Source organism: Drosophila eugracilis, unplaced genomic scaffold (genome assembly GCF_018153835.1).
Source record: "Drosophila eugracilis isolate 14026-0451.02 unplaced genomic scaffold, ASM1815383v1 contig_2161, whole genome shotgun sequence".
Classification (NCBI taxonomy): Eukaryota; Metazoa; Arthropoda; class Insecta; order Diptera; family Drosophilidae; genus Drosophila; species Drosophila eugracilis.
In genome coordinates this window covers 40,123-67,174 of record NW_024573046.1, presented here as the reverse complement: position 1 = coordinate 67,174, position 27,052 = coordinate 40,123, and the positions used below count along the sequence as shown (strand labels likewise).

Here is a 27,052-nt window from a genome sequence, read left to right as displayed (position 1 = left end):
CGAAATATAATTAATGGCATTTAAAACAAAACAAAGAGAGAATGATAAAGAGAGAACTTGTAAAGGAAACCACCTGTGGAAAAGGTTCAGGTGAATGGTGTTAACGGATCTAAATTGGAGCTTTTTAATCCGGATTTGGGCAGGTATGACTTTACTGATTATATGGAAAGTCCACTGATTTTTCAGTGCCCATTATATTAGTTCAAATCTAAGTCTTGAATGGAGAACTATAACTTCGGTTTTTTATTGATTTGTCGAGAAGTCAACAAAATAAAACCTGCAGCTTAAAGGTTGTCAGGGCTACGCACAAAGTCTAACGACAATAGTACTTATTTTTATAAAGTTTTTGGGAGTATACGAAACCAAGAAAGAAGGTTTATTTAAATAACTTTATAACATAACGTTATACATTTAGTTTTTTGTTTTGAATTGGCTGAACTCAATTTAAAAAAAAAAACAAATCAGTTGATTTTGGTTTTATTTTTCACTTAAGTTAGAAAACACAGCCTGCTTTCTGGTTAATACTGATACATTCAAATAAATAGCTTTTGTGACAGTCATATTTTTATAAATCACGTGCATTTTTAAATTTAGTTGGTAATAAATATATTGCTACTTAGTTTTATGTCGAATTGCTATATCCTGCGAACCATAGTCTACCGCCCTGGTTTTTTAAACCTTCAGCTGACCGATAAACGGTACAATCGAACAGCTGTTATGCAGACATGCGCAAACTTGGGCCTAACGGTACTCCATGCGCACTCCGCCGTAAATGGAGAAAGTGCTTTCCTTACGCGTCACACAGCATTTGTCGCATCCAACGGCAAGTGCAGCGCATTTTGGGCCCGGAACAAAGCAAAAAGAAAGTTTGGAAAAACCGTAGAAAAACAGCAGAGAAAACCACAAGTGGTGGCTGTTTACCGTTGCCAAGCGTTATGGACATATCCGTGTATAAAAATGGTAATTCCCAATGAGTAATCACAGTGAGAAGTGTTGATCGGCCTGCAAAAATGTGTTAACATATGGATTTAATTGAAAAAAGTACCGTTGCAATGCCTGCTGCATTGTTCGCCTGTATATGTATGTTTGTGTGAGTGTGTGAAAGTAGGAAAAAGTTTTTCAAGGAAAACGGATACACACTGTTTGAACTTTTCGAAGGTGCACAATTGCAATGTGTGTGCAAAAGTTTGAAAAGTGCAAAAGTGACGTGACGCGAAAACCTCACAAATACAAACACACACATCGCAGCTCTATGGCATGTGTGTGTGTGTGTGTGTGTGTGTGTAGTAAGAGAATACATATGGCGGCAACATAAAAAATACGTATACAAAACAACCGTTTTTACCATTACTGAATTATTATATTTTTTGTTTGTATTGATTTTACTACCGTTTTTAGGCGTTAATTGAGTTGTTGTTGTTATTACCAATGATGGCGTGCAAGGGCGAAGCAACAACAAACGAAACTGCCTGAAGCAGCAGCAACAACAAAACACTCACACCAGCAAAGGAACTTTTGGCCAGTACACACGCACACACACGAGCACTCGCACGCAAGCAGAAGAAGTGTTAGAAAGAGAGCGGCGATATGGAGGACCTCTTTCTACTCGTCATCAAGGAGTCAACGGGAACTAAACACAATGCGCTGCGTCAAACGGCGCAAATCGCTTACGGTAAGTTTCCCATTTTTTCACAATATGTGTGAATTACATTTATTGTTAGAACAGTGAAAGTGAGAAAGAGTGAGATGGCGAATAAGAACAGTGCCATTTCCTTACTCGTTCTCCCTCTTCTTTGTTGCTGGGCCTGGCCCACTGTTTGTTGTTTACCGTTACTTCCTTTGTGCAATGCCCTTCGACTTTATCGTGTGAAGTATTTTGGTTTCTGCATATGTTTGACTTAATATATATTAATATTTCTTTGATCATTACTTTGTCAAAACAAGACGCACATCTGAAATAATTACTAACTATCCATAACATAAGACTTTTATTATGGGCTGAAATTTGGTATAAACAGAATTTAGAATTTTCGATAATGTTTAAGTAGCATCTACAAATTCAGCTAAAAATGGCCAAAAATTAAGATTTTTACCTGTGAATACAGTATTCATGGGCATTTAATAACGATTACAACGAGGTATGACTTTATTTATTCGAACCATTATTGGTTTTACTGCCATTTTAGGAGGGAAATGAGGAGAACCCTAAATTAGCATTTTCGATAAGTGGTAACTTAATCAAATTGTGAGAAAAAGGTAAAAAAAAAATACATTTTCAACTATGAATGCAGAAATACTACGAATTAAACTACAATTTTAATGAGGTACGGCATTCCATATTTGAACCATTATTGACTAAGTTAAAGTAAACATAATATCATTTTGAGGGCAAAGTCGAGAGTAACCAAAAACCTTCAATAATACGAACACATTTCTGTGCTTTCTTTTGATTTTCTGGCTTTGTGTTCTTGTGCGTTGGCGTTGCAGAAAAGTAGGCAACCATTTGTGGGTGTTTCCCCGTTCAACATTGCAGGAAAGCAGGCAACGATTTGCCGGCGGATGAGCATGGGAATCCCCCATACCATTTCCGTCCGCTTATCAGAAGAGATTTTACTGCCTGCATTAGTTACATACATACATACTTATGTGCCCATGGCGATAACCGTTAATCGCAACGACTTACCACTAATTCCGGTTGTAACTTTTCGCACACAAAGAGAAAAACATAAAAATGACAATGTAATACGTAAATTATCAAGAAAAATGCGCTGCAAATAAATACAATACCATTTGCGGACGATAAAGACGGCATACAAAAACTCATTTCATGTCGTCAAATAAAATCAAGATAATAAATATTATCAAAAGTAGAGCTATTTACATAATAAGATACGATGATATTACTAAGAAAAACTCCTAATTATTGGCCAAATTTTATTCTCCCTGCAGATAAACTCTACCGACAGCATGGAATCCACCGGGACCCGTCGCACGAGCTGCGCTCCGTTTGTTTTACCGCCCTGCAGATGGCTCTGGATACGAAGCGGCCCAAGTTCATCACGATGGGACTCAACGGCCTCCATGTAAGTGCACCGTCCGGAAACGACGATTATCGGGAGGGGGAGCGGTAATGGTAAATGGGGGCTAACAATGGCCATAACAACGACTGACACACATTTTCCGGCCGGAACTTCCGGCGCACAAAGCGGATTTATCATTCCTTGTGCACACACTGGACAAAGGACATGGGAAATGGGATATGGAACATGGGAGATGGCATATGGCATATGGCATACGGCATATGTGGGACATTGGGGCATTTGTGGGCAATGGGCGGAATAGGCTAATTTGCTGGGAATTCTAGGGGGTCGGATGTGACTTTTGTTTATGACTGGTTAACAATATGGTAATCAATAATTCCGGACTTGCTCCTGCACTTTGCTGTTTGCCCTTTGCTTTGGGTATTTTTAGAAAATTGCCTTCATCTCATGCTTAAATTATATATTTGATTTTCAAGTTGCTTAACAAGACCTTTAATTTTAGTTACATACTTTTATGAAATTTTTCTTTCTCTATTCGTAATCCTTTATCTTCTTTTGACCATTTCGCATACTTTAATTTTGGTTAATTAATCCTTTAATCCCTTTTTATTATTTTTTTTATCACCCATATAATCCTTTCACTTTGTTCATTTATTTTATTTAAACTTCCTTTTTTCATCTGCTTCTTTTCTATTATCGTTTTTTATCTACCACCCTTTGCTAATCCTTTTAATCCTGTTTTATTATCCCAATAGCGCGTCATCAAGGACGAGCGCTTCTATATCGGCCTTGAGCCGGAGGATGATTCCGTGTGGCTGCCATCGCAGCTGCTGAGGGCCACCAATGGCATCCTGCCATCGACGAGCAGCGAGGACACTGTGGTCAATGTGCTTCGGCTCTTCCTGGCAATGGCCTGTTCACCCGCCTGCACGTTGAACGGCCGCCTGCTTATCGAGATCCTCTCCAGATGTGGTGAGTGCTGGGAGATGGGCTCGCGTGCAACTAAGGCTGCATCCTTGGCCGCCGCCTCCCAGTGCCTACGCACCTTCTGCGCCTTCCTTATCGAGGAGGCCGAGGAAGTTAAAAAGACTGCGCCCGCTGGCCTAATGACCCAGACGCAAGCATCTGCCGTCTACAACGAGGTCATTCCGGTGATGCAGTGGCTCTGCAGCCGACTGGTGGAGCCCAATGTGAATGCTTCGCCGAACAAAAAATGCGAGAATCACAGCTCGTTGTACCTCACCGAATGCATCCTTACGTTGAGCTCCGCCCTGCCCCGGAATGTTCATGCGAATCCGCACTTTACATCGTTTCTCTGGCAGAAGTTTTGTCCCACATTGGCTGCGGCCCTAGGATCACCCGGCAGGATCAATCTGGACAAGAAATTCACCTACAAGTAAACGAAAAAAGATCTTTCGAATTTTAACGTTATTAAGAATATTTATTTTAGGGATGCCCTGCACATGATAGAGAATGAGGCCCGTGGCTTCTTCACGGGTCCGGGCTTGGATGGTCCTCAGGCCCGTTGTGTCTATTTGACCGCCATTCAGTTACTTCGAATTGCCGGTGCCCATGGTTCTTTGCGTCCCATGCTGGAGGCTCTATTCCATCGGATGCTTCTGCTGCCGGCTCCCCAAAATCGAACAGAGCCACTACGATGCGTAAGGGAGATCTTCAAGAGTCCAGAGCGCCTAATCGACTTGGCGGTTATTTTATATGTGGACAAGAACACAGCCCAAGGCTGCAGCGATGAGATGGCGTTATTCCGACTGTAAGTTTTTAGTTAAGATTAATTTACAATGTATTACTTTATTTTCAATGTTTATTGTATTGTATTGATGTATTTATTGTGTTTCTCTAGTTTGGTGGACGCCATGGAGGAATGTGCTTATGGAGCCAGTGGCGTAGGCTCAGCCACGGAGGCCAGTCTGCAAGCGAGCGTGGAGTGCATGGTGGCCCTGCTAGACAGCCTGCAAGTGCTTTGCAGCGGAGAACTCACCGAGTCAATGATTAGTGACCAGATTGTACAGGTAGTCAACGGACGGCATGACCTGCTCAAGGATGCGGACTACTCCGGCCCGCTGACCTACCAAAGCATGGCCCGTCTGCCGGCTCCTTATCGTGATGCCATCGTGGAGTTCCGTCAGAATGTTTTTGAGACTTCTTCGGGATCAGAAAGTGAAGGTGAGCCGCCGCACGAGCAAGATGCAGCTTCCAATGGTTCCGGGGACACCGAAGGCCCTGAAGACGATGACCCTAGCAGCTCCAGCGATGAAACATCTCGGGTGGAGAACCGCTGGCCATACTCACATCTTGAGGCGCCCGTAATGCCCATTCGAACCGATAGCGATAATGACCGGCAACATGCCCGGGATTTTGCCCGAGCTTTAAGGCAGGATTTAGTACCGAAACTCTTGCGGCTGCGTAGCTGCGTGGAGCTGGACGAAGCGATGCAAGAATTCGCCTCAGCCGTTTGTCAGGAGAACAGCATGAACTTCTCGGACTTTGACTACAACCTGACCGCCATCAATGCGGACGGGATTTACCTAGCTATCTACTCCTCTCTGCTGCTTAGCCTGCAGCTGATGCGAGCCGGATACTACGAACAGGTGGCCCAGGGCGTTTCGCACAAGGATATCCTGGTGCCGATGTCCGAGCAACAGTTTGTGACCTCTGTTCAGAATACTGGAGTCCTCGTCTATCTGTCCTCGCCTTGGCTATGCGAGCTCTATCAATCGGTAACCGTGTGCAATGTCCTGGAGGCCATGCCTCGTCAGCAACTGGAAGGGATGGGTCCGCGCTGTGCTCTTATCGACATGCTGTGCGACGCCGGTGGACTAGGTGCCACCCAAATGCTATCTGAGTGGCAGCGCCTGCAGACAGCCAATGTGAAGCACAAGGAGGAAGAACAGCTCCATGACAAGCGCAGGGAAGCGGCCAAGAAGCTGTGCCGCCGCTTGCTCACCTGTTGCTGGGATTCGATGGTCATCGTGCTGAGTTCTGGTTTAGGAGATTTGCAGACCAGTTCGGCCTCCAACAAACTGGTGGCTCTCTCCAAGCGAACCCTAAGAGTGAAGGCCAAAGCAAATAAATCGAATGGTGAGGCCCTGTATGCCATGTGCCTGGATGGCTTGCATTCGGTGAGAAGTTTATAGTAATCCTTAGGAATTTTTTAATAATATATTATTTTTGTTAGGCCGCCACGCTCAGCAATAGTTTAAATCTGCAGCATTTGGCTGGTAAGATACTGAACCTGCTAGCTTCAAATGTCTGCCAGACATCCGGGCCGCGAATTTCCGCCAGTCAGGCCATGTCCATGGACGTAGTACTAACCGGGGGACTTAACCTTGGCAGTTATAGTGCGGATTGCTGGCCGAGCATCTTCGCCGTTTGTCGGCATGTCAGCCAGCTGGAGCACGAGATCTTTAGCATGCAGAACCCGGCCATTTCCGCCTCGCCGGGAAGCAGTCGCCGCGACTTAGAGACGGGCGAGAAGTTGAGCAACGGCAATGCCCAGGACAAGCTAAACCTGTCCTCCATACCCATCGATGATGACGAGACCTGGTATGGGCTTCATTTTGTTATCTTTTTCATAAATAAAAAGGCTGATTTTTTCTTCCTTTCAGTGTGGATGTGTACAGCTTCCTGCAGGCACCTATGCAGAGTCCTAATACAAACATCACCTCCATTTTAAAGGTCTACTCTGGAACGAATGAGACGGTGCTACTAAGTCAAAGCGACACTTCTAAGGTACTCTGTGCATTGTCTCATCAGGCGGAAAATCTTTTCGGAGACGCAGCCGAAAGGCTAAGTTTGCCCTCGCTGTGCCAGTTCCTTAAGCATCTGTGTCGCGCCTCGAGAGAGCAGCTATATAAAAGCCAGGTTGCCCGCAAAGGCAGTCGCATCTGGTGGCCCAGCAAGGGCTGGAAGAAGCTGGATTCGTTGCCCATGTCCCTGCTCCTTCATAGGATTGGAGATGTCACGCTCAAGGTATTTCGCAGCTCGCGTCCGCTGCTGCACGTGCTCAAGGTCTGGGCCATAACAGGTCCGCATCTAATGGATGTGAGTACAACCTTGTCACTTTAATTTTTGTGTTTTACCAAATTTATGTTTGTATAATTATAGTTTATTTTTAATCTATTATTTTTTAAGAAAAAAATAGGGGGCTTATATATATTTTTTAAGTTTATCATCTCCATTTTTTTTTATTTTTTTGTGTCTTTCATAACGATTACTATCGTTCCATCATCTTCATTTTTTTTATTTTTTTTTCTCTCAACGATTACTATCGTTCCTTATTCGAAATATTTTCAACTTTAAGGCTGCTTGCCACCGCGATCGAATGATCTCGAAGCGGGCGATCGAGTACATCCACGACATCATCACGGCTCTTTTGGTGGAGCAGTCGGAGCTGCCGTACTTTCACTTTAACGAAGCCTTGCTTAAGCCGTTTGAGAATTTGCTAAGCATGGACACGGATGTAGATGTGCAGGATCAGATAGTGGCCTGTCTGTACGAAGTGGTGGAGGCGCACCGAACCGAGATCCGTTCCGGATGGCGACCTTTGTTTGGAACCCTACGCAATGCCCGTAGCCGGATGCTAAACATGAGCAACATCATTGACATATTTCGGGTGTTCCTTGACTCAGACAACACGCTAGTGTTTGCCAACGCGGGATTGGACTGTATCCTGTGCTTGCTGTCCTACCTGGAGATCTCTGGTGGAGGAAATAATAATGCCTGTAATGGTGGAAGTGGAACTGCAGCGGGAGGAACTGGATCAAATGGTGGCCAACAAGAGGAGGACAACACCTTCCGGCCTACGGACTTCCTCCACGAAACTCTCCGCTTCCTAGAGCGCTGCTCCAGCATATTGGGTTTTATGCACAGTATGCCCAAGTGCCCCAACTTTCATTCTACGTACAAGATCAAGGGCATTTCCTACACACACATAATCGACGCGAACATACCCAGTTCGATGGAGAACTTCACGTACTTCGGCAACGACTACTTGCAGACGCGGAATGAGCAGTACATGATCTCCTACCGATCGCTGCATATCGATAAGGACACCATTGTCAAGATTGACGAGATGGACAAGCCGTCGGGTGTGCTCAAAGTGTGGTTCCTGCTGCTCGATGGACTAACTAACTCGCTGATCGTCTGCCCCTATTCCCACCAGGCGCCCATCCTTCAGACGATCTTTAAGCTGTTCAAGAACCTTCTGGCCAGTCCAGGCATCGATTTCGGTTTCTATTGCATCAATCACCTGCTGGTGCCGATGATACAAGACTGGCTACGGTACATCAACAAGACGGGCTCCTCTTGGCAGCTGGTGGAGAAGAATTTCAAGCACTGCTGCTGCATGACCACGGATCTGGTGGTGGAGTTTATCGAGAAGTCAGTGCCAGAGCAGCGGCGTCTGGGAGCAGGAACAAAAACGCGATTGGCACAAATAGTTCACCCGGCAGACAACCTACTGTACTCCAAGCTGAAGTTTGTAACGGAAAGGATTGAAAGGGAACAGCAACAGCAATCGCCTCCTGTCCAGGATCAAGGATGTGGCTATAATCAGCAGTACGACAGCAGTTCCAGCTCAGCAAGCGAGGAGCAGCAGAAGAACGGAGTAGGAGGCGGATCGAACCTTATAGAATCGCCCACCAAAATCTCGGGTTCGGCCACGCTGGCCTTGAAACAGTTACTACTGGTTCTAATCGAATGTGCTGCTCAGTCGCAGGAGGCGATTGCTAGGATCTCGGTGTCCTGCCTCAAACACGTGATCCTCTCCACAGGCATGCTGTTTAACGAATCCCAGTGGATGATCGCCTGCTCAGCAATCCATCGCGCCTGCACAGTAACGATTGCCCCACTGCGACAGCTTTCGTTTGCTTTCCACGAAAAATCCAATAGTTTTTATGGAGATTGCGCTAATGTTAAGGTGGCTGCCCGGCGGGACAGCAGCCTGGAGGAGTTGGCTAGAATCTATGCTCTGGCGCAGCAAGTCTTCCTCTCGGACAATCAGCGGGAACCGGGTCAAAATCAGGCTACCACGCCCAGTGCCTCGCAATGCAAGTTGTCCGACGACAGGAGCTATTCATTCCTTTTATACCCGCTAAACAATGGCTTCAACTCGAATCTGGATAACTTCGTAATCCGGATACCATTTAAGAACCTCGTGGTGGGTCTACTGGCCAACCAGATGCTGCTCCAGCTGGTGGCCAAGCTTTTGCTGTCGCGTTTAAAGTGTGTTCCCCAGGCTGTTTCCACATGCATTTTCGACAACTATGCCGCTTCTGCAGCTTCGCCCAGTCACGACTATGACCTGGATTTTCGCTCCAAGGAGATTCTGCTGCGATGCGTTAAGCAGTACCTGATGTCCGCCCTGGAGTTCGATTCCCGACCCGGCCTCAAGTTCCTCATGCAGAAGGTGTCGAATATTGAGTACGCGGCAAATCTGTACAAACAGATGACCTCCTCGTGGATGATCTACTATATAGCACTGGTGGACTCCCATCTCAACGACATTGTCGTGTACAATCTGGGGCCGGAGGATCTCAACTTTATCCTTGAGTCGTGCTCACGACTGAATACAACTACGGTGAAGAAGAAGGAGAACTTCGTGCGGTATTTATTCTGCCTGCAGGATGCATGGAATCTGGTATGTGAACTATACTTGAGTAACTCTGCCCTTCATGAGATCGAAAGCGGCTCGGGTAAGCTGCGCCAGAAGCCACCGCAGCTGCATCACCACCCGCAAAGCAAACCCATGTGCATATCTCTGAACGGTAATGGAGATGCTGAAATGACGGATACGGGATCCGGTTCGGGTTCCGGTAGCAGCACATCGCCCAGCAAGTGCGTCCAGCTGCAGGAGGAAGAGAACGTGACAATGACCACGTTGATAAGTGAATTCCAGCCGAAATGCCGCAGTAATCCGTTCGATACCAATCGACAAGCCAAGTCCTCGGAAGCGGAGTCCATCTCACCGGAAATTGAACAGCAGCGAGCCAGCAGCATCCTCAAGGATTCCAATTACAAGAGAGCTGCTCTCGCCCAGCTGGTAGTGGCATCAATGGAGCTACTACGTTCCCTGCCCGGCGAGGCCGAGGAGAACCTTAAGCTCCTGATGACCCCAACTATTCGCGAGGCCTTCCGCCTCGTCCAGCTGCAGGGCAACGAGCTGAAGGTCAACCAGTTTTAGGCCATGCTTGTTGAGTTTTATTTTGATCTGTAGGCGCAGCCCCTGCCCCTACCAAAGGATCCTTCCTCCTCCTTCCAGAAGTCCTCCATAACTCTCCTCCTCCTCCTCCTCCCGCTCCCGAATGGCTAATTTACAGCTACGTCTGCATCTCATGCTCTCTCTGTCTCACTCTCTAAATCTGTCTCTGTCTGTCAATGGAGAGTTAATGCTTTAGTGCGGCCAACTATATATCACACATGTATTAACAGGCGTTGCTGAATCTTAGAAATGTGAAAAGGTAGACTTTGTAGTTCTTTTTAACCAAATCTGTATGTTAATGTTGCCTAAATGGATTTCTTTAAGCAAGCAGTATGCCTCTTAAGATTGTTTTAATTGAAATCTCACTATCAGTATTATCTTCATGATCTATTAATATTCATAATGAATCAATGAAGAACAAATATTAAGCAGGTTTTTCACAAAAAGTTTTGTCACTAATCGATTTTCTATCTTAAAATAACTTAAAAAATGGTTTAAAAGCCTTACATGCAACGTTGGCCACACCAATCGCAGACTCTCCATCTGTCCCTCTCGCCCGCAGTCCCCAGCACAGCAGGCAAACCATTTCAAAGTAAAAGCTCAACATGCCAGCACAAAAAGCAAAACTATCGAAAGTACAACAACGTCGAAGCATTGCAAGGATATCAGTTATATAGGATATCAACTTGCGATTAGAGGATGAAGATGACGAAGAAGCGTAGACAACGTAGTCCTGTACATTAAATTTAGTCAAGACTTTCTCACACTTAGTCCCGCACCGGCCCCACTAAGCGTCCCCTTCTCTCCTCTAGCTCCACCCCAAAACCACACGCCCCACTCCCAGCACTTTTCGACTTCTAATATTGTAAAGATGTATCAGCGAGCACCTGCCCCGCCCTAAAAATCAGTAAATTATATATATATATATATATAAATATAAATATAAATATATTTATTAAGAGTGTAACCTATGTAAACTTATAGCGAATGTTAACTAACACAAAATCAGTGCCGCCCATTAATCCACGATTACCACCATTAACGATTAGATCACACAAGCATACACATAGAGCCTATACTAAAAGAAAAACATATGTGTGTCCAAGTAGTCCCGCGCTGCCTTTAAAAAATACTTGCATACTTTTGTACCAGTGTGCGTACCTAAGAGAAAAAAAATATGAAAAATATCGATGCAACATAACCAAACAAATTCTAGCCACCTTGCTGCACTATCAAATCAAAGCTTACTAGCCTATATTTTCACGCCAAAACACCCAACATATATACATATACCACATAATATCAGGGATCAGATCAGGAATATCATATGAAAAGATTATGATCTTTCTGAATCTGACCCACCATTGATTTGTCCCGCGCCCAGCTAATAGCTAATACCTATAATGATAATGATACCGATACCGATACCTACATATACAAACAGCTACGTACAGTTACATATATGCCTATTTAAAGATCTAAAGAGTTATATATTGATATACATAAATGTACTTATATGTATTATAGTTACCACTTGGGTATAAATGTTGTAAATGTCTAACAAAAGAAACATTTTTATATGTGAAAACTATTAGCAACAGCGCTACAAATCTATACATATACTATAAATATAAATATATACACATATACATTTATTTTCGCTTCGTCGTATACAGTATATATATATATATAATATATAGAGAACCATGTACTTGTGTTATTTACTTGCCCATCTCAACTCTCTCTCTCAATCTATATCTTTATATTGACTTGTAAGTGTAAGTGCGAAGAGTGCAGTTGCAGAGGCCCGCAGAATGTGTAAGAAGAAGAAAAGATCGCGATCGCGCTAGGCTAGTACTAAAACTCTCCAAGAGTGCATTTGTAACATGAATGAGAATAAACGATTCCACAACGCTTTCGCAACTTTACTAAACAATCCGATTTGTGTGTGCCTTTTAATTTAAAACTTCGAAAAATTTTCATTAGTAATTGTGATGGTCACACTGTAGCTTTTGGTGATAACGGTATAAGCAGCGTTGCCAGATTTTTGTCGCAATGGTGATCATGAATAGTTAGTGCGAAAATTTAAAAGCAAATCGTCTTCTTTTATAGTTTGAAGAGATTTTAATTAGCAGCACTGATAATTTATTTAACATTTTCCTTTTCCTTTACTTGACTTTTTAATTCCATAATAAAAGAAGTCACAAGAAAGCTCACCAAATGGTGAACTTTGAAATACTGGTAACCGATTCGAACGTCTGGCAGCCTCGGTGAAAAAGCGTTAGCCGTCTGGAAAACTGGTTTTGTTAAACCTTTTTTTGGTATCTTTCGCTTCCCCAGCTGCGCGGTCACTTTGACGACGGCTCCAATTTATTTGCCGCTTCAATTTGTCGTCGCCTTTCGCGAGCTTCACGTCGTCAGTGCGGAAAACTTAACCGTCCTCAGACTAAATAAGTTCTATATTTCGTCTTGATATTTCTCGAAAGAACAAGGAAACTGCATTAGTTGCCGGCCTGAAAGCATATATATTTTGAAACGCGCGTGCTTTTGCATTTTGGTTGTTTTTTTTTTTGGAGTGTGTTATTTCGATTTTGGGGCCAGCTGAAAGTGCTGAAAGTGCTCGCGGGCAAACAAAACGCTGCACCTGTCTCACCTGAGCGCTTCAAGCCACAAAAGTGTAAAGTGCAGCGCGACTCTTTGTTTTTTCGCTGGTTTTTTTTTTTACTTTATTTGTTTTTTTGCGATTTCGAGATTCGAGATTCAGCAAGAATTCTGCGAGCGTGTGCGAGTGTTGTTATTGCTGCCGCGCTCTAATTGCCAGGTTTCGTGTGGAGAATTCTTCAGCCGCTTTGTTTTCTTCTTCTTGGGACGCCCGCACCGCAAATGAGGTAAAAAAATAATAATAAATAAACTAAGAAAATTGCACCACCACGGAGTACACCGAGAAAATATGTTATGAACCGTTTTAGGAACAAAAAGTTCTTAAGAATGTCAAAGTGCTAAAAGGTTGTAGATACCTTAAGGAAGATAGTGATTTTTTCATATTAACTAAGATCTTTTTAATTGATTATTATCAAATGAATATTTTGCCATTTACCCCCCGTTTATTCTGCGTACTCTTCTTAACAATTTGTGTTAACTTTTGGACATGTAATTTGATGCCATGGCTTTGCTGTTATTGTTAGACTTGTTGTCTTGGTAGCCGTCATCTGTAAACCGCTTAACGGGCGACACAATTTTCAGATATTAATAAATAATGCGTTAATTGTCGTCCGGCCTTCAACTGTTAGTTATTGTTACCTTACGATCTTGCTATTATTGCTGCTGTATCTGTATCTTCGTGTTCGATTTGCTCTAAATACTTTGAAGTTCACTGAAAAGATCTGGAGTAATGAAAATAAGAAAGTTCTTGCTGACGGAATCAGTCACGAATCTGTCTTGTAGTCCAAAATAATAACCGAAGAAATATATATTTACCAGTTTGTATCATTAAGTCTTCTTAGGTATGTTATCAATCTTTTTTAATGAGAGGGATATCGCTTCTCATTGGTCTTTAATCAGAAGAAAATCTACCAAACTTTATCCTGTTAACTAACTTAACTGCCTTTCAACTTAATTTGAAAATCGAACATGGCCAATGGTAGTGAAAACTGTACTCAAGCTATAGGAGATTGAAAAACTTTGGTCAATAGAATATATAAGCCAAGAGACTTAGAGCCTGGCGGCTGATAAACGAGAATCTTGAAGACCGCCCGTAGAATCGTTTACGCAGCGGTTTCCTTGAACGATTGAGTGAGGGCCTCGTTATGATTGATGGACTGGCTTACTGATTGGGCCGACTGATTGATCATTGCATCTTGGCTGGGCCGCTTATGCAATCCCCGCCAGCAATTTGGACACTCGAGCCGCAGACTGGCACTCACCTGGTGAGCACCTGGCCAATGGGCCTGCGGTGGATTAAAAAAAAAAAAACACCAGCAATGCAATAGCAATAACAATAACAGGCACACTTTGGACACTCGGACAACATACAACAAACAACAAACAGAGAGTCCCACAAAACGGCGACTTTCGAATGAGCACGGCTTGTGGGCCAATCGGTTAATTGCATTTCCTGGCCACCTCGTCATCGTCATAGTCATCGTGAATACCCATCATCATCCACATCATCAGCATTTGCAAGGCAGGCAAGTCAAGACAAGCCATGCCACACGATTCCCATGATGATGGGGCGTTAATGGTGCTTTAATTACCCGGACTGTTTGGCAGGGATCTCTTTGGATCTTGGATCTTGGATCTCGGGACCCGCATTGCAAGGCATTGCATTGCATTGCATTGCATTGCACATGCAAATTGCCAAATGGAAAATGCCAATTCACGTTGCGCGTATCTCATAGATACACAAAATTGAAATTATAATAAAAAGCAAAGAGGTAAAAACAGTTGCCCCGGCTGCCTTTGGCTGCCCAGGCTAACTTGAAACCCGGCTCGGCTCAGCTCCTTTTGTAATTCAAGCCACCGCACACCACCAGCTGCACCACACATGGAGAAAATCCTTATGAAGCTGATGGAAAATGTCCATTTTTTGGATTGAAATACTTTGATTTTGAATCATTACTTTAATCTGTCATCATTTTCATATCAAAGAAATATATACCAAAAACGATGAAGGATACCTATTAACCTTGCGATAATCTAAATGAACTTCAGACTGATTTTAAAACTCATTTATACTTAGTATAGTTTTTACTCGTTAAACTAAATTTAATATTATCAAATTTAATATATCGATTGAAAATGTTTTCTGTGCACCAAACAGCCTGGGCAACCAGTTCGCCTCGCCGCCCAGTTAGCCTCAGATGGCATTTTTGCCAGGCGGACCTGGCGGACAGACAGAAGGACGGACATTTGGCGGCGACTCTCGGACTGGTTGGGTTTTCTACAAAGTCTACCAGGTCTACAAAGACTGGCATTTGTGGAATAGGATAAGCCTTTTAGCTAGCCAACTTAACCCACTAGCAGCCATTGCTAAATTAGCGAAAAGTAAACGTTTGCTTAGTTGTTGTTTTTCTAGGGTAATTAGGGCATAATTGTTATGCCGTTGCATTCAAATATTTTTCCTGGTTGCAAGCGCAACACAGTGATTTGCATAAATTCTTTATAAAGCAGCCAACGATTTTGTAATAATGGTTAAAATATTTATTCTAATTTGAGAAAGACAAAAGAAGAGATTCTTAGCATGGAAATTATAATAATTTTATTCCAAAAGTAAGGAAGTATCACGAAGGTGTTTAGAGTTAAATTCCCCAGAGATCCAGGGTAGCAATGGGTATAACTGGCCATTGCCCTGTGCCGCTCTAGAATTACCCGACTAGATTTCGTTGCGACTTTCGCTGTGGCAAGAAGATGATGATCTGCAGATGGCTTTAGCCAAGCCGCGCCCATCCAATCCAGTTTGTTCCACCGCCAATCCTCTCCTGCGCCCACTAAAAAATACCCAGAAGTGGCAGCTGGGCCGCCAGCTGTGGCTCCATCTCCAATCTCTCATCTCCTACCCCTCGCCACCATCTACTACATCTGAATCTCCTTCGCCTTCATTGAGTTTGGGCAGCTGTTTCGCGTGGGCAACTTGGCCAGCAAGGGTTTGGGCAGAGGGGTACACCGGGAAAAAATCACTACAATACAAACGTATCAACTTCCCATTGTCAGCTTAATTTTGTCATATTCATTAGGTAAATAAACAAAGTCAAATGGGAAATATTGTGGGCTCTTTTCAGTTGGTTAGAGATTCATTATTATTAGGAAATCAAATACAGCTGCACGGGAAAAAAGTATGTAATGAATATTTATGGAAATAATAATTTTTAAAAATAATAAACTATATAAAGAAATCAGAGACTCTGTGATGTAGATTAAAAAAAGTTATTTATTCAAAGAAATCTTAACTTTTGGTTTGTTATAACTTCTTAATTTGTCTCAATGATAGATTTTACAGATAGTTTTTTATCTCTATATTTTAGTAGATATAAGAAATTAAAATATAAGTTATTTTTGTAGTTATTTTAATATTAAGTGACACTCTAAGTGACTCCTTTTTGTGACAGTGCAGTAGCATAGAGTAGGAACCGAGCAGCTCGGCACTTCAATTAAAACCAACACCCTCGAATCCAAACAGACACAATTGCAACCGAAACTGAAAACTGGCAACGGTGAAACATCAATTTATGCAAAACAATTCAATTTTTACCGCCATCAGCGGTCATTTACCCCTTTTGCAACTCCCTCTGCTTTTATTATTATTTTGTTTTTGTTTTTGGTTTTTGTTTTTTTGCGGCACCCATCATTTTGCCTTAGGGCCGAACGTACAGCAAACGTACTTGAAACAAAGTTTTGTGTCACGCCTTGGACAAAAAGTTGTTCAACGTTTCACACGCTGCAAGTGGGTGGCAGCAGCAGCAACAGCAAGAGCCACAGCTGCAACACCAACGCCAGCAACAACATCTCGATGCTGCAGCAGGTGTGTGGGAATCTTGGCCAAATAGCAAAAGTTCAATAGCAGCAACAACGGCATCGCTTGATGATGCGATTGTTGCTGGTTGCCGCTGATGATGTTGCTGGTTGTTTCAAGTGTTGCTGCTGTTTCTGCATTTCGCCGCCGAATAAAACAGTGGGCAGCAAAAGTAAACACCAGCCATGCTGCCATTTATCTATTGTGCAGCTGCTGGGAGGGAATGTTGCTGGTGTTGCTGATGTTGCTGGCATTGCTGCTGCTGCTGTTGGTGGTGGTGTTGGTGGTGATGATGTTGCTGCTGTGACTGCCAATTTCCAGTTGACGCAATCAGGCAAATGAAGAGGCAGGCAGCGATGCCATGCTCATCTTGCACGCAATCAAACTCTGAATGATTTGAAGCGCAAAATTTAAATTGTTTTGCCAGCCGACGGTTTCACTAGCGTCTCATGTTGATGATGTTGCTGCTGTTGGCTGTGTCCCATTGCCACACACACGAAGCGTTTAAGTCCCAGCATCAGCTGCCACATAAAATTCACCAAAGTTATGACCAAAAATATTTATTTATACAATTTATGATCCATTTTTTCTATAGCAAAAGCAATTTCTGGGTTATTTATCGAGCTTGTATGCCTAATTAAAAATCGTATTTATTGATTAGTTTAGTTTTTAGTTAGTTTTTACTTTACCTATGATTAAATTTATTTAAAGACTTACTTACCAATAGGATCTAAGCTTTCAATCGTCCAATTAATTCAGTGAGACTTGGAGCTTTGCCCTTCAGCTTGTGCGATGTGTGAAGCAATCCTTTACCGATGTTGCATAAGCTGCACTTAATTGGCTGAAGGTGAAAGCCAGCGGCATCACAGGCACAGGCACAGGCACCTTCCTTTAACCCCCACACATCGTTGTTAATGTTCTGCAATTAAAATGAGCCAGAGTAAAAGTGCACAAGGCGCTTTCTCCAGACGAAGGAGCAGATTCCCAGCCAGCCGGGCGGCAAGCTGCTGTAAGTTGCCTGTTGCCAGTTGCAAGTTGCCAGTGGCTTCCTTGCGCACGACAGCAACATTTGGTATTTATGGAGTTGCTGGGACGCTGCATCACGATTATGGCCATGGCGCATCCTCCTCGGTGGCATAACCCACGTTTGACATTGCTTGCAAATTTGGCGATAAGCTGCAAGCGAAGTTTTCACCAGAAAAATGCCTGGGCTGCTGGAGAGGATGCTTAGATTATCGACAATTTGTCACGTTGTCAGTCGTGCGTTTGCCTGATTGCCGCGGCGGAAGTAAAAGCCTGGGCACAGGTGCGCATCAGCAAGAGCTAAAGCTACACTAGCAAACAGCATGCAACATGCAACAAGCCATTCAAGCGCACACGTGTGTGTCCAACGGACGACAAATTCGACAGAAATTTCTCTTTTATTTATTGTAATTTCTTCAGCAGCTGCTGCTCCTGCCTATTCAAATATGAAAATGATTCGAAAAGCACTGGAGAAATGCTGCATGCTACGTGCAAATATTTCCATTTTCCGTTTGTCTGCGACACGTGAGCAATTAAATCATGCCCAATGAACTCATAATTAAAGGTAAAACAGCAACAGCAGCAGTCGCAGTCGCAGTTGGAGCTACTAATCTGTGTTTCTCTTGTTGCTGAAATCTTCAAATCGAAAGACTTAGGCAACGAACGCGCCACTTCGTAAGCCGACGAGATAAATCAGTTTTGACGAGCCAGCCCGGGAATTCGACATGACACGGAGTGGTTGTTGTGGATGTCTCCCTCTAAAAGAAAATGCCGATTGAAAGATTAGCCAAGTGTACGCCGAATCGGAATCGCTTGTCAATCATAGTTGCCCTTGAATTCAGCTGACGGTCTTTGGTAATTATATCACAAAACTATTGCAATTTGCAGATGGTGAAACCCTGAGTAAAATACATTTTGAGATTTCAAAGGGTCAAAGATCTTAACTCAACTTACACGTTAGCTATTACCTAAGACATTTAATGGAAGAGAAGTGTGCCGAAATGAGCCTATAAATCATTCAACAGGCGTTGACAACCATGAGACACATAGAACCCGATGGCTCAGCGAGCCCTAACGACTTTCCCCCGATCATGACTCAGGGGTAATGAAATCGACATTGTACTCCACATTTTCGAGTGAAATTCCGAGCTGCAATCAAAGAACTGACACTGAAACAAAAAGCTAAAGTCGGGGCGTGATTATCAATTTAAAGAGAACCCGTTGTTAATTCGAGTCCAACGAATCTCGATCTCGATCCGAATGGGAAAACACTTAACGCGCTTGTCACGCACATGTAATGCGGAGAACACACTGTAAAGCCTACGTGAGCCGGTAAAAAAAAAAGGTAAGGCACAAAGAAAATGTATATAAAAAAGAGCATCCAAAAACAAGACAGCCCATACTGGATGCTGGACAGGCGGCGAACAACTGAAAATTATCATATATGCAGAGAAAGTCATGTCCACAAATAATTACTACATTTTAGCTGCCTAAGAAGAAGCAACCGAAAACGAAGCTATAAAAACAGATTTTTACTTGTTGTTTTTAGCAAAAAACCAAGAAAATTTCTTTCTACATTTCGGAGGAATTGCCAAGCATGAAATTCGTATGGAAATCAAAATCAGCCAGTGGTCAAGGCTTGTTATTTTTACTGCTCTCTTGTTTTTATTTTGCCTTCTTTTTTTTGCTTTTGGCTTTTTCAATTAAAGTCTTAGCCAGAGCTGAGCAATTGCCAAACGGAAACCGAACGGAAAGTGTCAACATGGTGGAAAAGAAAAGATAAAAACGCGGGGAAAGGTGAAAATCTGAGGCGTGACAGGAAGTTGTAGATGCCACAGCAGCAGCAACAGCAACAGCAACTCATTAGAACTAATTGTAGGGGTCAGCGGGGGGTCAAATGGAGAGGTTTGAGGGGCCAGCGGTACGGCAGTTGCTTTTTCCTCCAAACAGGTGAAAGGCCGTCAAAGACGTTGGCCTTTTTGGCTTTGTTTTGGCTGACGCTTTCTTGCTGGTGCTGCTGCAGTTGTTTGTCGAAACTTAATTGTAACTGCCAAATAATTTGTGGCGGGCACTGAAACAGATTATCATTATTATTATTACTCTCTTTCTATTGTTATTAACTGTCGAAAGGAAAAGGGAGTGGTGTTGCAAGTTGTTGTCTGCCAGTTGCAGCTTGCACGTTGCTAGTTGTTAGTTATTAGTTGCATGTTGCCGCTTTTCATCGGCATCGATAAACGAGATCTTTGTCTTTCAGGTCGGGAAACTCCTCCATTATCCAGATAAAAGCCGAGTTATTTGTGTCTGGGTCTGAACTTAACCGCCGATAATTGTCGTTAATCGGTGGCATTGCTGGGATGCCAAATTGCCAGCGGATGTGTGTTGAATGCAACATATTTTTATCAATGGTTGTTAATCGAAGTCAATGTCGGTTTATAGTGAGCAAGGTTTAGAGAAGCGATTTGAGTTAGAAGATAAAAAAGTACATATGAAATTATGTACTTGGCAAAACGACCCTCTAGTTTTAATAGTTATCTACCTAAAAATCTTAATTAAAAGTACATATCTTTTGTAGTTTTAAATATTTTATTTCTCGTACAATATTGTCATATTCTTATAGATAACAAATTCTGCAACAATCTACTTTTAATGGCCCAATTGAAGATTTTTAATAATTTTCAATGATTTATTATTATTAATAAGTTATTAAAAATCAGTTAGTTTCGATGACAGAGCTAGTTTTTGTGTAATTTTGATAATTTTTCGAAGTAAAAGCATTTCATATCCATATTCCAGAGCCTAGTTTAGTAACAGCTTGAAAAATGACGAAATCATTTCGATTCGATGAGGCAATTTAGATAATTTCGAAAATCGATCGATTAGTAAGCCACTGAGCCAACTAGTTAAGCGTGTGTTAAGTATACCCATTACATTTTATAACTACTTCGATCGCCTGTTCACATAACCCAATTCTATATATTTTACAATTATCTTTCCATTCGACACACTTTTCCTGCACCATAATCTTTTCCATAACCAGACCAGCTCCCCGTCCCGATTATCGAATGATTTATATCTTTCCCATTCAGATTGCAATTTGAAATTCCGATTCATATTTCACCATTAGTCGGCGGGCAATTATAAATGTTTTGATCCAAGTAATTGCCGCTTGCGTCAGTGGTGCGCAGTAAGTGGGTAACTGAGGCAATTCGAGTTCGGCAGTTCAGATTGGCGTCACCTCCACCTTTCCCCCCTGAAATTGTCTTCGGGTCGTTGGTAAGTGAGTTGAACTTTGGCGAGCTAAATGATTTATATGGCAGCTGCTGTAGCAGCTAACAAATAGCTGATTCCCTCTAAATCAAAGTGCATAAATGCAGAGACCGAACGGCCCAGCAACCCAGCGGGGCAGCATAATTTCAATAATAAATTTCTATAATTTTCCCCCAGTTTCTTTCGCCTTTTTTGTTGTTGTTGTTGTTGTTGTTTTTTTTTTTTTTTTGTATATTTTGTCCCGCTGCAAGTGAAGCGTAGAATTACGTGAAAAAGTGAAATTATGCGACGGCGGCGTCAGTGAATGTAAATCGCCACAGATCTCTGGCTTACCAACTTACAAACTTACAAACTTACCAACTGGCAGTGGTGCGTGAAAGCAGGCACCACCACTGAAAAGAGCGCCACCAGCACCACGAATGCATTGAAAAAAAAACAAAAGGTCTAAAATGTACATAAATTTATTTAAACAGAGTTTAGCATTGCTGCATACTGTTTTTACAACAGACTGAAAGCTCGTAGAATCTTCAGATATCTAAAATATAAGTTACATTTTAAGTTCAACTGTGTGTTTGCTTTATGCTATCAAAATTTTGTCCAGTGTATACAAACCACCAGCAGCACTGCCTCTGCCGATGCGTGTGACCCAATTCGGGAAATTTTCGATTGCAAGTTCAAGTTTTGCTCACTTTATTTATGTATGAATGCAGATATGTATGTACATCTGTACGAATGTTTGTACATACATATGTCTCGTCTCGCCTTGCATTCTGCCTCTGCTTCTTCTTCTTCTTCGTTCATTACTTGCCAGGCTGTTCACGTCGCCAACGTTGGACTTTATTTTCCAGAAGCGGTACGAGGAACGGTACTGGAAGACACTCCCCACTTTCTTTAACTTTCGCATGAAATCAACTTAACTGGCTTTTTTGGCAACTCTTCAAGGCTGTTTTTCGAATGATAGAAAATGTCGTAGCGAGGGATTTATTGACTTTCAATGATTTGTTTTCTATATTTATATATTTATTATATGTATATTCCTTTCTTTCCTACTTACAGCTGCCTGTGAAAGAGCGCTGAGACCAAAATGATGACGATGACAGCAGCTTCGGCCACGATATCCACATCCGCATCGATAACCAATTCGGCATCGACGGATTGCAGCAGCAGCATGCAGGGATCGACGACCAGTTCAGCGTCCAGCGATGTAATGACCTTGACGACTACGGCGGCCTCCTCGTGGTGCGCCATTCCGGCGAGCTCTCGCCTCCGGGTTCTTCGCCTTGTGAGACCGCATCAAAGACGTCTTCTGGTTGGCGGACCGGAAAGGGGCAGCACCTATGGATTCACGGTGCGTGGAGGACGGGAGCATGGCACCGGATTCTTTGTATCCCACGTAGAGCACGGAGGAGAGGCACAGCTAAAGGGTCTGCGGGTAAGTAGGACAGTTGGTCACCACTGGATCAGTAACGACTCCAGTCACGTAGCAGTACGTGATGGATTCTAGGGCTTGGTCTTGAAATTTCATTTTACTTTCTCCCACAGATTGGAGACCAGATATTGCGGATCAATGGGTTTCGTCTAGACGATGCCGTGCACAAGGAGTTTATCCAACTGGTAGCTGGGCAGGATCGAGTAACCCTAAAAGTGCGAGGCGTAGGGATGCTGCCTGTGAGGGAGTAAGTGAACTTTAACACAGTCCGTCAAGCATGTTCTAAGCTGTTTTTATCTTAGCCAAGCAGAGGAGCGTTTGTCCTGGAGCGTGGTTAAGTTGCCCAGCGTAAGTGGTACTCCCTCAGAGAGTTCCTTCAAGGGTGAGAGACGTAGCGCCAGCAGAGACATCAGTGTGGTCCTTCATGTGGCTCCCAGGACAAAACTAGGACTGGGCATTTGCAAGGGTCCCGAGTGGAAACCGGGCATCTTTGTCCAGTTCACCAAGGAACGAAGCGTAGCGCGAGAGGCCGGACTACGACCTGGTGACCAAATCCTCAGCGTCAACAGCATCGACTTCTCGGATGTCCTCTTCAGCGAGGCCGTGGCCGTGATGAAAAGCAGCAGCAAACTGGACATGGTGGTTCGCACGGCAGCCGGATGTGACCTGTTTCCAGGGGAATCCAGTGGTTACAATAGCTCCGCAAGTTCGGTGACCGGAGATCAGAGTCCTTGCTGGGCGGACGCCAAGTCCAAACGACTGACAGCAGTTAGGGAAGAATCTGCAGGTGGAGGAGGTGCCCTAAACTCTGGAAATACCAACTGGTCGCAGGGTGTCGAGGTACACAAGCAGATGAACAAGACCATCATCAAGCTGACGGAGAATGGAACATCTATAAATAACACCTACATAGCGAGTTCCGGTGGCAGTACCGTTTCCGGTTCCGGTTCATCCGCTAGTGGAACTTCCGGTCGCAGTCAACAATCGCAATCGAATCCATCCCGCAATGCAACCACCATGAAACGAAGCCACCTAAGGCCAGTTTATCATCCAGGACTAGCAGGGGGACCAGGATCAGGATCAGAGCGAGTTATCGCTGCACCTGCTCCACCGCCGCCGGCGATCAATGAAGGAGCTAGTGCCGGCGGATCAGTAGGAAGCAGTCTCTCCAGTGCCATAACCGAGGAACTCAAAAAGCGCAAAGAGGTATGTCTTCAACTTTTTTAATACAATAAATAAGAAAGTTGACTTTGGTATGCATCAAATAATATTAGTTTTTTATCAGCACTTTTAAATTAAACAAATGTAAAAGCTTTTCAAAATATTCAATCAACAATGTCTTATCACACACGAGCGAGTCTAAAGAGCAGGTTTTAAGTGTAACATTTTTAAAGGTGCACAACAACAGATTGCTTCACCATCAACTAATTGGAATCATTGCAGAAGCAGCAGCAGCAGCAGCAGCAACAGCAGCAGCGCAGCAATCGCGATCGAGATGGAAGTGGAAACGTGGATCGTCAGCTGGCGGGGCACAATGGGAATGGAAATGGAAACGGAGGCCACCGCAGCTCCGGCGGCCAAGTGTCGCATCGCCAGCGGGCGAATATTGCTGGCGTGGCTGCAACATTGCAGGGCAGCGAACGCATCAGCAATTTGGGTGGAGGAGGCGGTGGTGGAGGAGCAGGTGGAACAAGCGGAGCTGGTGGAGATCAGCATACGGCTTTAATGGATGAATTCAAGCGGGCACATCAGCGAATGTTCAGGAACGGGTTTCATGAGAGCGAGCACAAGGTGAGCAACCAGCAACATCTAAAACGCAGCAGCAACATCGACTGCGACTTATCGATTGTCGGCTACTTGCAAAGGTCAAGAGAGCTACATAGCTCGACAGACTGCACTTGTCGTGGGCCAGTGGCTGGGAACCCCTTCTTATCACCCTTTTCTCAGCCCATTGTTTATAGTTGCAGTTACCCAACAGACCAACAACTCAAGTAGCAGGCCACTCGAGGACTGAGTGCTTCAAGGGGGGGAGTCTTGATTATAATGAATTGTTACGGGGCCCCATTCAGCGATGGCATCTTATCGGTTAGATCGATAAGCGCCACAGATTTTTTCGGCCATATAACGAGTAATGGTTAGGATCAGTGACCATTTAGCTAATATAGATTAGTAATTAAAAAAGAATTACAAGTTATAAAAGTTATAATGCATTTAAAATGATTAGTTTCACCGTCACTTAAGGCACATAATCAAAGTCAGCTTAATTTCCGCGAAAATCAATAAAATACTTGCGTTTGCTGGATGACAGTCTAATTGTTATCGATGACACTCAAACAAGTGGAAGATGTCGCAATTCCCAACCAATTTTGTTCAAAGTTCCGTACTTAGCCAAAAGAGAGAGGTGACTCATTGTGCGGGCGAAAAAAAGAGCAATACTTTTAGGGAAACCAAAACAAAAGCGTTCAAACAAATGGCCAAAAACAAAAAGGTGGGGTTACTGGGTATTTTTCGAGTTGACTGTTCTGTGACTACTCCTCAATGGCTTTATCTAATCAGAGGCGTCGGCCGATGAGCGATGAACCAAACTGCGCCACCGAAGTTGTCCAGTCTTGGCAAGAACTCTCTAGAGAGTAGATCACACTGTGAACGGAAAATGAGTTTGCTGCGCGTAAAAAAAAGAGAAGGAGTTGGTGGGGAGGGATCAGAGTTTATGCCCACCATGCGACCCGTTAGCATGGGTCGACCCCTAGTGACCATGTCCACTTATCAGGTATTCCCGGGATGCAATATATATTAAAAACTAAATCCATTGCTAATTTGGATTTTTCCATTTGCTTTTTTGTTATTGCAGGAACGCGGTGAAACGCTAAAGCGCACCTCGATTATGCCTGATGAGAGCTGTTATCGGAATACCAGCAATAGCAATGGCTTTAGTAGCAACAGGAGCAGCAGCACCAACATCAATAGCAATAGCAATAGCAACACGAGCACGATCAGCAATAATAATCGCCTGCAGCCCCAGAACGGAATAAGTTCGACGAATGGGAATGGATCGCCGGAACTTCCGCCACCGGTAAGCGAATGAACCGTGTCCGAGTGTCCACCAAAAATCGCCAAACCTGTCATCTATCAATAAAACTAAATTCGAATTCCAACTGACTTTATTGTTATCTCTCAGTTTTTACATAGGGATTTGCCTTTAAAGGGTACTTACTTAAATATAATTTTCTTATTAAAATCATATTGGGCTAAGCCAAATATTTAGTCATGACTCAGATAAGGCAAATAAACGTTTTATCTTTTTTTTTTAATTTCATATTTGAGCTTTTAATCTTTTTATGTGAAAAATTAATCATTATTCTGAGAATCGTTAGCAATTGGAAAATGGATTTAGAATCTTCAAAACTAATCAAAAGCTCAGTAGTTAAAACTTGTATTTGTATTTTGCAGCCACCACAGTTCGCCAATCCCCAGCCAAAGCAGATGCCGCCCCAACAGCTGAAGCTGATGAGCCCCAATGGAGCGACGAACGGAAATGGAAGTGGGAGTGGACTGGGCAACGGCAGCTTGGCCAAAGTCAAGCAGCCGATGTCGCCCATTCGCAGTGCCAGCATCAGTGTGGGCGGTTTCCGGCCACCAGTCACGCCACAGCCCGACTACGATGCAGTTCAGCTGAGGTCCCCGTCAGGAACTGGATTGGGATCATCCGGATCAGGATTAGCCACAAGTCAGCAGCAAAGGCGAACCCTGCGATTGGGCACAGTGACCATCGGGGAGTACGGGGATCACAGAACGACAGGAAAGCGGGAAACGCTGCGAAAAATGAATGGAGAGTCGGGTTCCAATGGGATCCTGAAGAACGGGACTAATCGGAGCAGCGCCAGCTTTAATCACGGCTCCTCCCACCAGCCGGAAAAGTCCATAAAGTTCGGCAACTGATCGGGCATAACTCGATCATATAACATTTGTGCAATATGCTCAATGATTAAGAAGGAGAATCAAGAAGGAGAGTACAAAATATCGGACGTGCAGCGGCTTTCCATATGCATATATTTACCATATCCATTACTCGATATCATTTTTTTTTTGTTTACATCTAACGATTAACGTATTTTTTACGATTTGTTGGAAATATTCTATCACTAGTTGCTATTATTTAACAAACACTGTAAATAAACCATAGGAAAGTGTGTGTGTGTGTGTGTTTCCAATAAAGCATATATGTACCTTATACCCCGGCTCTAGATATATAAATAAATGTCTCTACATCTAAACAATAGCAAAACTGATAAGGAAATGAAAATATTTAGCCGATTACGTCAGCTGGCAAACGCCGTCAGGCAAATCCCAATTACATTAAAGCAGTAAAGATATCGGGCGTGTTCGCCTCAAATGATATTGATAGGAATAGATAAGGCACAGCATAAATCTTCAACGACACTTTTAATTAAGTAAAGACAAACCCAATCAGCGAGAAAATTGATAAAACGAAAAACGAAAGTGCTAAACTTATACTGTTTGGCCATGCGCCTTGTTATTACGATGTTAGAGCTAAGAAACTGCAA

The 27,052-nt window shown here is 43.4% G+C and overlaps 2 protein-coding genes across 6 annotated transcripts; both read left to right on the top strand.

Moving 5' to 3' along the window:
• Positions 1-53: 53 nt before the first annotated feature.
• On the top strand, positions 54-22,169 carry LOC108103210 (brefeldin A-inhibited guanine nucleotide-exchange protein 3). 4 transcript variants are annotated; one of them, XM_017208603.1, is made up of 9 exons: positions 54-143; positions 1,399-1,672; positions 2,950-3,083; positions 3,797-4,437; positions 4,492-4,812; positions 4,903-6,181; positions 6,238-6,605; positions 6,668-7,103; positions 22,115-22,169. In XM_017208603.1, the coding sequence occupies exons 2-9, from the start codon at positions 1,588-1,590 to the stop codon at positions 22,133-22,135; spliced, it is 3,285 nt and encodes a 1,094-aa protein (XP_017064092.1). In that variant the 5' UTR covers positions 54-143; positions 1,399-1,587; the 3' UTR covers positions 22,136-22,169. The 4 variants fall into 4 exon arrangements, with proteins under 4 accessions (XP_017064092.1, XP_017064089.1, XP_017064090.1 ...); XM_017208600.2 differs by lacking the exon at positions 22,115-22,169 and adding an exon at positions 7,363-11,969; XM_017208601.2 differs by lacking the exons at positions 54-143; positions 22,115-22,169 and adding exons at positions 768-960; positions 7,363-11,969.
• Positions 22,143-26,718, top strand: LOC108103212 (cell wall protein AWA1). Of its 2 annotated transcripts, XM_017208606.2 has the most exons (7): positions 22,143-22,490; positions 22,601-22,734; positions 22,790-23,693; positions 23,931-24,278; positions 25,087-25,257; positions 25,339-25,560; positions 25,938-26,718. In XM_017208606.2, exons 1-7 carry the CDS (start codon positions 22,143-22,145, stop codon positions 26,424-26,426), a joined length of 2,616 nt encoding a protein of 871 aa, XP_017064095.1. In that variant the 3' UTR covers positions 26,427-26,718. The 2 variants fall into 2 exon arrangements, with proteins under 2 accessions (XP_017064095.1, XP_017064094.1); XM_017208605.2 differs by lacking the exon at positions 25,087-25,257.
• Positions 26,719-27,052: the final 334 nt, after the last annotated feature.

Excerpts from the sequence above, each read along its gene's own strand:
- LOC108103210 (XM_017208600.2), top strand. The coding sequence starts at position 1,588 with ATGGAGGACCTCTTTCTACTCGTCATCAAGGAGTCAACGGGAACTAAA. Across the intron at positions 6,182-6,237 it reads GCCTGGATGGCTTGCATTCG|GCCGCCACGCTCAGCAATAG; the intron begins GTGAGAAGTTTA and ends TATTTTTGTTAG. Across the intron at positions 7,104-7,362 it reads CAGGTCCGCATCTAATGGAT|GCTGCTTGCCACCGCGATCG; the intron begins GTGAGTACAACC and ends TTCAACTTTAAG.
- LOC108103212 (XM_017208606.2), top strand. The coding sequence starts at position 22,143 with ATGATGACGATGACAGCAGCTTCGGCCACGATATCCACATCCGCATCG. Across the intron at positions 22,491-22,600 it reads CACAGCTAAAGGGTCTGCGG|ATTGGAGACCAGATATTGCG; the intron begins GTAAGTAGGACA and ends TTTCTCCCACAG. Across the intron at positions 25,561-25,937 it reads CGCCGGAACTTCCGCCACCG|CCACCACAGTTCGCCAATCC; the intron begins GTAAGCGAATGA and ends TGTATTTTGCAG.